This window comes from Dipteris shenzhenensis, chromosome 31 (assembly GCF_047967505.1).
Source record: "Dipteris shenzhenensis isolate YYH24624 ecotype China chromosome 31, Dip_SZ_1.0, whole genome shotgun sequence".
Classification (NCBI taxonomy): domain Eukaryota; kingdom Viridiplantae; phylum Streptophyta; class Polypodiopsida; order Gleicheniales; family Dipteridaceae; genus Dipteris; species Dipteris shenzhenensis.
In genome coordinates, this window is record NC_141626.1 from 13,139,435 (window position 1) to 13,149,774 (window position 10,340).

At 41.4% G+C, this 10,340-nt stretch overlaps 1 protein-coding gene across 1 annotated transcript; it reads right to left on the reverse strand.

Annotated features, from left to right (window-relative positions):
- Positions 1-6,266: 6,266 nt before the first annotated feature.
- LOC147881055 (uncharacterized) lies at positions 6,267-7,125 on the reverse strand. Its single transcript, XM_087402198.1, has 2 exons — positions 7,079-7,125; positions 6,267-6,901 (listed from the first exon to the last, which is right to left on the reverse strand). Exon 2 carries the CDS (start codon positions 6,774-6,776, stop codon positions 6,267-6,269), a length of 510 nt encoding a protein of 169 aa, XP_087258324.1. The 5' UTR covers positions 6,777-6,901; positions 7,079-7,125.
- Between the last annotated feature and the right edge of the window lie 3,215 nt (positions 7,126-10,340).

Consider the following 10,340-nt stretch of genomic DNA (forward strand, 5'->3'; position numbering starts at 1 on the left):
AGCATGGTGTGACGAGCAAGGCTACAAGACCATGCAATGATGTGACCTCTTGTGTCTTCCACAATACCAAAAATGCATTGGATGAATGGATCCCTTACACCTACAACATAAATGACTGGATGGTGATGAAAGGATCAGCCAAAGGTCCACATAAGCTTCCCAAGAGCAAGAGAGGTGATATCTTGCATGAGTGGAAGGGGCGCATCTCGAAGTTCAAGTTTGGTAAGAAAGGATGGCTCGCAAAAGTGCAACATGTCTACATGGGAGAAGATATGCAGCTTCCTCCATCATTCAATCAATCTAGGATACCATCACACTGTGAGCCTTTCTATTTATGTACCTTTTCACGTGTAAGTGTAATGAGTCCATTTGGAAAAAAATTGTTTGGTTTTTAAGAGCTCTTATTCATGGAAGATGTTTTCCCTTTGGACTTTGAGGAGTGGGAACCAGTTGAATCATTCATAGGCAAGTTCACTATGATTCATGAGGATTTGGGTAAGCAAATGCATGCAGGGAAGAAGTTGTCCTCCTTGCGAATGAAGAATTAATGCAACATACATCACTCTAACAACATCATCAAGCTATGGCCGTCTGCAAACCATTGCACCACCAAAACTTCAAGACATGGATTGCTGCAATCTGGACTCGAGGACATTGCAATCGTACAAGGACAAGATTGCAAAGGATGTGGGCATGGCCATGAAGTTTACATTTGGATCCAAATGGGCAAGGTTATCTTAGTTTATGCCTCTGCACATTTTTGCTTCTTTGTTTTAGAATATCCATTTGCATAGAACAAAAACTATGTGGTCCTGCAAGCGTGTAGATGAAAATGCTCTTGAAGATTTACTTGGGATGAATTGGGGAACCAGGCCAGGTGACCAAAAGGGTGATGTGTTTCAATGTCATGCATGTAAAGACAATGTGGTTATTAGATACCATTTGTCATGCCAAATGTTGTATTTAGCTTTTCAATACAGGCGCTGGAAGAGAACAAATGGCCGGTGGCTTCCCCTGGACTCTAATGATGACGACAATACGGGGGTAAGTTTGTCTATTGATGTTGAAGAGGGAGATGTCAAGAATGTGAATGTACATTGCAATGGACTCTAAGGGATGTGCGAGAACACCTATTGGTCTTGGAGGATGGCATGTTAGAGTACATCTAGTCTACTTTAAATGATGGTAAGATCAACTGCCATGTGGAGAAGTGCATGCATACTGCCAATTTCATTTCTCCTGCATGTTTGAAGATTGTTAACAATGTGTTTGACTAGTGTGACATTGAATTTTTTGTCAAATCCTAGTTCTTGTTTCAAAAGATGATGGATAATTAAATCAAAATTTTATATCTTTTGATGTTTTCTCCTTTCACTTCATGGTAAATGTTTTTGAAAAAATTTGGGGATTTTATGATTAGTTTTAATTTTTAGGGTTATTATATATATAAAGGGGTAAGAGTCATTTTTACATCACATTTTCACTTTCACTTTCACTTTTAGAGAGCCATAGAAACTCCCACCCTCAAAAGTTACTCACTCCATGAGTCTCGCTATTTGCCGTGGATTTAGCTAGAACTGCATTTCATGATTTCATCTCACAAACTAGGCACGAACTGTATTTGTAGGTCGCAACGAAGAGCTATTTTTAGTGTTTGATAGGACTTTAGATGTCCTAGGCACATATATGTGAGCAAGGATGACTTCACAGATCTCATCCTCTACATGCAAAAGAACTTCACAAATTTTGCTTATACACTTGATGGCTCTTCAAAGAGATGGGCTCCGATAGATTACATCAAGTATCTGTTCCTAGACGAACTCAAGTTTGTAAAGCGCTTGGCCCGCTTTTGTGATAATCTTACAGAGGAAGAGTTTAGGATGGTAGAAGTAAAAGACATCCTAGAAGTGGGGATCACGGGAAATATAGGCACTAAATTCCTTTTATGGGAGATGACATTCATCTTTCTTCTCCAAGAAGGAAATTTAGAGGAAGAAGCCTCATCGCACCCCCTCTAGTAGAACTGCTGATCTGGTCATAGACTCAGCCATCTACATGGAAGAGAGTCTTGCCGATCCAACAGAGGAGATGGAAGAAGCTCAAGCATTGAGCCTACTTCAAGAGCCCCCAGTAGAGCAAGAATCTTCATTGGAGACCGCTGACCCAGAAGTAGACTTATGGTCCTTGTCCCCCCTCATCATTGATGGAGAAGAGCACGTATTCCTCCATGACATAGAGGTTCCTTTTAGACTATGAGAGGATGAGGCACTCGAAGTCGTATCTAGATTTGATGTTGACACAAGTGTCAAAGATCTTGCGGTTTTAGATTTCGAAGAGCATACAATGGAAGAGTTTCTCTTGACTACGTTGGTTTCAATGACGGGTGCAGACATGTCCATATATAATGCACGGCCCTCTCATGCAGAAGATTCCACCTCCAAGATAGGTCAAGAGGAAGCTTCCACGTCCCAAATGGAACATCACATAGCACCTGGTTCCATCAACATTGCAAATGAGAAAGGGATAGAAGCAGACGACGCTGTAGTGGTAAGTTCGAACAATATTTTTTATTTTGATGTTCTTTCGGTATAATTTGTTTTGTCAGCCTTCTAATGTTTGTTGCATTATTGTAGGAGACATTTGACATTGATGAATTCTCATCTCAACGGGGTAATGTTCGTAGCGCATTTGGGTGAGATCATTCTTTGGCCCATTACCTCAGCGAAGTCGCAGAGCACCTCGTGGTCTTCCACAACAAGTTTTCTCCTCAAGGGCCTACGGAGCTGATGAAGTGTAAGGCATTGTCGCGCGCTATTGGATACTCCAACATTACTCAGAATATCGAAAAAGTGATTTTGGTACATTGCTTGGCTGCTATCAATGCCTTTGGATCGAACATTCACGGCAGGGCATTGATGGCAACAGTTATAGTAGGAGAGGAGGATGTTAGTGCTATTGTGGTGGCTAGGTTTATATTTCCCTTGGATCCTCTACTGGAACACTTCTTCCACATCTATCTCAAACAGTGAAAACACCAAGATGGATTCACATTTAGGAGCTTCAGCTCCTCTTCATCATCTAGTTCTGTCCCCATATTCACCCCTTGAACCTTGGCAGGTCATTGTTTCTTCTACAGGGTTGTACTTGGCATTTTCAGCCTCTTCTTACCATTTCATATGGTGATCATGGAAGAATTCAAGTCCTTCACTCAAGCTACTTTAAACCAAGGCCTACCCAACAACATGGGATAGTGCATGTCTTCTCCCTCCATCTGTAGGATTACAAAATTGATGCGGAACACCATGCCCTGCATGTGTATCAATTGATTACCAACGATTATACCCATTGGCTGAATTCTCCTTTGATCTGCCATAAAATAGGGTAGGCTCCAACCCGAAAAGTCCTAGTTTCTTGAAGGTCACTTGAACATGTACTATGGTAGAATTTTTACTCTCGAACCTCCATCCAGCAAAAATCCTGTCAAATTCTGACCCTGGTACTAAAATTTTACCACCGGCACCATGTAATCCACATCCTTGGGTGCCCGACATACGATTGATATGTCCCTATCCAAGTGATTTGGTGGTATGAATTCTTGAGGTTGAGACTCTAGGTGGGGCCACATCAGATCCGCCACCAGCCTTTTTCTGACTTTGGGGACCATTCGTAATAGGTGCTCTACTGAGATCTTTACTTTTGCCTTCTTCTGGGGCCCTTTTGAAAAGTTTTCCAATATAGGTGTTTTATCATGTATATGGACCATAGGCCTTTATCCTTCCATGGCTTTGTACTAGTTTTGGGAGAAGTGGATCCAAATTCTCGTATCTCCTCATCTCCACTCTTCTCCTCTCCCCTCTTCATTTTTTGTCATGGTATCAGAGCAGGGTTCTGCCTTCTGTTGAGGCGCCTGATAGAGATTGAGTGATTGAGGACTTGAGTGATTGAGTGTTTTCATTCTTTCATTCCATTGATAAGAGAAAATTTCTGTCCACTTTAATAGAATTTTCGTCGATTGATTCCTTCCATTACATTGAGAGAATTCCATCCATGTAAGAGAGAGATATCTATTGTTCATCTTCTTCAAGAGAGAGAAAGATTTCACTTGAGAGAGAGAGAGATTTAGATTGAAAGAGATAGGGAGAGTCCTTTGAGTGCTCATTCCTTTGAGAGAGTTCATTGAGAGTGAAAGAAATCCATTGTGAGAGTCCAATTTCTGTTTAGTTCTTTGATACACAGAGAGACAAAGGTCCCTAGAAGCGAACTACTCAACAATTGACCTCCAAGAGAGAGACAAATTCAAATCTGTAGCAAAAATTCGAGCCCTTTGCCAATTCCAGCGAAGGAGACGTGGCTTGCAAGCTCTTTGTCTCCAAGGTCCAGTCCAAAAGCCACAACGCCAGACTGCACACGAGCTTATAGGCTACAGCAACGGCTACAAGCAAGTAAGCAACTGATAGCAGCGCTAAGCAACAACACCAGGCGTAGCTCGTGACACAGTGACACCTCAGCACACGGATGCAACGACCCTCTCCAAAGTGCTGGGTCGCCTCCACCAGCTCGCCATCGCCATTCCCAGAAGCTGCAAAGTCCTTCGCCGTACGCTCCAACGAGGAGCTCTCCCGACTAAAGCTCCAACAACCATCGTTCCTACCTCCAACTATGCAACCATCGCTCCCGGACAGCTACGGGCAACACCATGCCTGTCTAAAGCAGTCGCCAGCCCGTCTATTTCCTTCCTCGTCGACTACAAGCCTTAGCCCGTATCCTGAGGCGAATACATCATAGCTCTCAATGCCAGCGCAGGCCACGAAAGCCCTCTCAACAAAGTCCAAAGCTCACGGGCTAGCTCCAGCCAGCCTAAAGATAATATTCACCGTGGTGCGTTTGTCGTTTCTGAAGGATCCCACTTCCCAACTGACCTGGACCTGCACATGGGACCCAGGGATTTGACCCGACGGAGCTTTACCAGTTCGTTTTGATTGCCAGCCAGCCACTCATTACATTTAATGCACCGTAGTGGGATTCAAATTGTAGCGGGCTCATGGACCTGTGGGTTTATGCTGCGTCTACAGAAATGAATTGGGTTCAAGAACCTGGAGCACTACTTGACCCATCCGATCCTTTTCTCCAACCCGATTCACAAGACAACAATGACACTAACGTGTAGCGTAACACTTGTGAACGAGATAATCAGCTATTTTCATTCTTCGAGAGAGAAAAGGAACTTGGATCTGTAGAACCAGTAGCAAGTTACGTTTCTAATCCAGTGTAGAAGACAGAGATGATGGGTAATGCAACCTACGATCTCCATTTCGGACGACAGATACCACGCATATGTCAACTAAGTGCCTTTCATTGGCAACGGACCTCCATTATCATTGAGCGTAGTATATTAGCTGCAGCTGATGGCGCTTGTCGCTCGAAAATTCCGAGTTCAGCCCTTCCTTTGCTTGCTGGTTCTTTCACCGTCTATAAAGCCAAAGCATCCCAAACTCGTTTTTCAAAGTTTGTAGTTTCTATTGTTGGGACACCTGGTCATATCGTGTGGATCAACGATCAGCGATTTAGGAAGCTGAATCGATGCGAAGTTGCCAACTCCATCTCGGCGTGTCGGCAGAGTTTCTAAATTGATTCCGACAAGGGAGATAACAAAAAGAAATGAGCAACAAAGAAATGAGTAACAAAGATGGTTGGACGGTGTAGGGCTGCCGAGGTAGGTGTGTCAGGGAATTTGAAATCCCTGAACGAGAGATGGGCAGGCTAATTCACGGGCAGTGGTGAAGGCGGGTTGTCCCGGGTAATTCCATGCTCCATTCTGTTGGGACTGGAAGGGTCCAATTATCAAGTTGACCCCACAAGTCAGCAACCTTGGAGCAACGACAAACGATGCACGATGAGGATTATCCTCAGGCTGAAGAAACAGCTACGGCGTTACTTCCACAAGTCAGAAATGCGAGAAGGATATGACGTTTGCTTCTCTTCTGCAGGTTTGAAACACCCTCCTTCGGTTCTCCAGCTTGAGGTTTTTGAACCTTAGCTGAGCCGCTCATCAAGCTGCACGCCTTAGCGGAGCTCGACGTCTTGCTTTCACCATCAGACAGGCTTCTGATCGGAGGAAGATCAGGCCACACCACAGGAGTACGCCTACTCTCACTAGCTGAATTGCTTGGAAAAAAATGCCATCCTGACCTTGAAGCGTTCGGAAACCTACAGCTGGAGGACCCAGTACTATCCCTTGCGATCTTGGCAGATGCCCTAGGCATATCCTACTTGAACAAATCTCTCAATTTCGTAGATGAAGGAGAGGCTGGAGTTGTGGGTGGGAGAGGAAATGACGAGGAGGGCATGAATGAGGAACAGGAGTCGTCCACGCTGATGCCGTTGCGACGAGGATGCCACCCGCGATCACCGTGAGCTGTACTCATATAAGAGGTGAAGCGAGGATTCTGGCCGAAGCTCCTAGCGTGCCGCGACGTCGGAACATTAGTCACCTGAAATTCATCTTCCTCAACCCATAGCAACACTTCTTGTTCTTCGTCGAGTGCTTGAGTCGATTCGTCTCGGTCAATTCGAGGGGACCACGCTAGAGGACGCAACTTGCCATGGAGGAAAAGCCGTCCAGGAGATAGCATCCCGTCCTCAGCCAGCACATCTGTGATGGAAGATTTTGAGAACTCGAATTCCGAAGAGTAACCATATTCGTCCATTGTTTGCTCTAATTTGGGCTTCCTGGCGACATATAAGACGAAGGCATAGGCAAGCTCTGAGAGAAACATAATCTGGGGCTCATGCAGCCGAAACTAGAAGGCGTCCAATCCCGGCCGCAAGCTTCGAGATATTCCATATGAGAGATCGATATGCATGCAGCATGAGTGGCTGCAAGATGAAAGCGTAGTTGTTCCTGTAAAGCCACAAGCAGCTACAATAGAATCAGGAAAAGCGATGGAAGTTCGAGGAGAGTTATCTGAGTGCGCAGCTCATGATGAACAAAAACGAGCTAAATTTGATGAGTTGAAGATAAGCAAAAGCAAGCTCGAGAGAGCAAGCTGGAATTGATGGAGGGAGAAGGAGCACGTACTAGATGACAAGAACCAAGATCATCAGCTAAAGAGATCCTCAGCTACATATACATGGCTTTTACGTGGCAAAGCATTTATATACATATACATGGCTTATACGTGGCAAAGCATTAATCCTCATTACGGTCTCTAATCTCTTCTTATAACTGATTTCAACCAAAGATATCCACAGAGGCAACAACTTGGTTTCAAATAGCTATAAAAATTAATGGCACTTAGTGGCAAGCTCGTGGCAACGGTTATGCTACACTTAGGAAGCAAATGACAAGCTCTAAAAATCGGCACTTAGCCACAAGTTATACTACACTTAAGGAAATGACAAGCTATAATACGATTGTGAAACATACAATCAAAACTTTTGATGGCATGTCTCACCAGCTACACCTAGCATGCAAACGACAAGCTGTAGTACAATTAGGAAACAAATGGTCCAAACTTATGATGCAAGCAAACGATAAGTTATGGTACAATTATGATACAAATGATCAAAACTTTTGATGTCATGTCTCACCAACTACACTTAGGATACAAACAAAAAGCTATAGTATAATTAGGAAACAAACAATCAAAGCTTAAGATACAAATGACAAGCTATAGTATAATTCTAAAACAATGATCGAAACTTTTGATGGCATGTTTCACCAACTAGTTGAAAGTTATATCCTTCTAGAAAAGTTGAAAGTTTGATGGTATACCTTAACTCCCTCCCCTTTTCCAAGTCTTCCATGTTTTCCTTTTAGAGTTATCTACTCATCCTAGTGGCAATGGTACTCTCCCTGAATGTACTCTTCCATTGTCCCTATCTCAAAGGTGCACAATTGTATATATGCACAAATTGGCTTACTTAAAGTCAAACCTGGCCTTTCCCCCCTTTAAAGAAGATATACAAGTTCAAAAGAATATAACTCCTCCTATCATAGCTATGTACAGTTCATGCAACTTCTAATTGTAGGTGGATTAAGGAGAAAGGTTATTTAAAAGAAGGCTTTTTTTTTAAATTGAGAAATTCAACTCATTTCTTAGGTGAAAATGTGGGGTGCCCAAATTAAGTAGATGTCAAAGGGATACTATTTAAAAATTCATGCAAAGGTTTTACTTGAACTCCCCTCAAGACCTCCAATATCCACTCATAAAATTTTGCTACTAAGTACATGAAGATGTTGTAAGAAGTAGAATATACACAAGTTTTAAATTATTACCCTTGTAAATAAAAGGAGAGGGGATACCTCGAGTCATAAATAGAGGGACATCCTCATTACCCTTCCCTTTTATTTCCACCCCTCCCCTCCTACCTTTTCCACTAACTAATATATTTTTGGATCATTTTCCATTAGGGGGACCTACTAACCCTTGGATAAGATGTTAAAGATGAGTGTGTGTGTGTATGTGTGTCATGGCTGCACACATGTGCATGTGCTTGTGAGTTTGCATGTGAATGTGTATGTACATGTCTGTGTGGTTGTGAGTCTACATATGCATATGCATACGCGTGCATACGTGCAGTATGTGTATGTGTAATGCGCATGTATGTGTGCATGTGTATGTGTATCTGTCCATGTGTGTGTGTGTGTGTGTCCATGTGCGTGTGTGTGTGTGTGTGTTTGTCATACACACACACGCACATAAATTTGATTAGCAAATGCATCTCACACACACAAACACCTATTTCTTTACACACACACACACACACACACACACACATGCACCCCCCCCCCCCCCCCCCCCACACACACATACACAGACATGTATACTTCCCCAACTATGAATTATTCTTTCATTTACCCCCGTGAAATCTCCCCTTTACACTCTCCTTTTAACCAGCCCACACACCAAGCCCACTAATCGTCCCATACCTCCTCCAATTCCGTCTTAGCCCATGCACTCATTCACTCCTTCTCCACTTGTGACTTAAACTTTGCTTGTGGCTTAATTTTTTTTAATTATCTAAGAATCCATATGGTTGTCTATATTCCTAGGTAAAGCGATAACAAGCTAGGCATTGCTTGTCTACCCAAATGTAACTATGATGTTCTAACACCTAGCTTGTTTGGATGGTGGTAGCCTAATTGGACCCTGACCTTGGAACCTGGACTGCCTGAGCATTCGACATCTTTTTTCAATATTATGTTTATCAAAATCAATATTATTAAAAATTTTTAATTTTGATCGAAACTTTTGCAAACTCTAGTTGCTGCATTTTTCAACTTAGATGTCTCAAACATTTTTTCCTTATATGTTTTCATTTTTTTACTTTTTATCCAATTGATGGAATTAATTGTATGGCTCAATTATTGATGGGGCTTTTTAATTTAAACACACACACACACACACACACATACAAGACTTAGATCATATGCCATCCTCAAACTAAGCAAAAAAGTTATATGATAACACTAGTTTGGTAAATGATTGAACAACTATTTAGGCTTATCATGATAATTTGTGAATCAGTAATTAAATGGGATAATGAATGATCAAAACTGCCCTATTTAAAGCCTTTGTTATGATAATGTCATTATATTTCACAAATATTTAAGAAAATGGCACAAAAAGATTATTGGATTATTGAAAAAACAACTTACCATGTTTAAAAAAGGCTATTGGATTACTAAAAAGGGAGGTTCATCACGTTTGAAAAGGGTTTAAAATTTTACTTAAGATAAGACTTTAACAAGAATACAATTAATAAGGTAGTTTTGAGTTTTTATAAAATTTGTTTTTCTTTTTCTAGATTTTAGAAGGATCATAAATTGATTACATAGTCATTGAGCTAAAGTTAATATTGATTCAAATTATGGTATTTTATTTTCTTTAAAGTTTTCTTATGGATGGAAATACTTGAATCCTAATAAAACAATAAAATTGGCATCAAATTATAGTATTCTATTTTCTTTGAAGTCTTATTCATTGATTTAAATACTTAAACCTTGATTGAACGAGGAAATTGAAATGAAGCTCAAGACCTTGTACATTTAAAGTTAAAGAAGAAAGTTTAACAATCTCAAATTTGTGTTCTAGAATCTTTTTTTAGAAATCTTTGGTATCTATAATTTAGACATGTTCTAGAATCTTTGATCTTGAAACTTTTCTTCAAAGTCATCTCATGCAAGGACATTTGCATCCCCATGTTGTAATAATGATGCTATTGGATTTAGGTGATCCCTTGACTTTGTTAATCAATTAAATATCTTGATTTTATTGTGGCCCACTTCTTGTTAGTGGGGTGCTAATATCTTTCCTATTCTCATTTCTCACCTATTT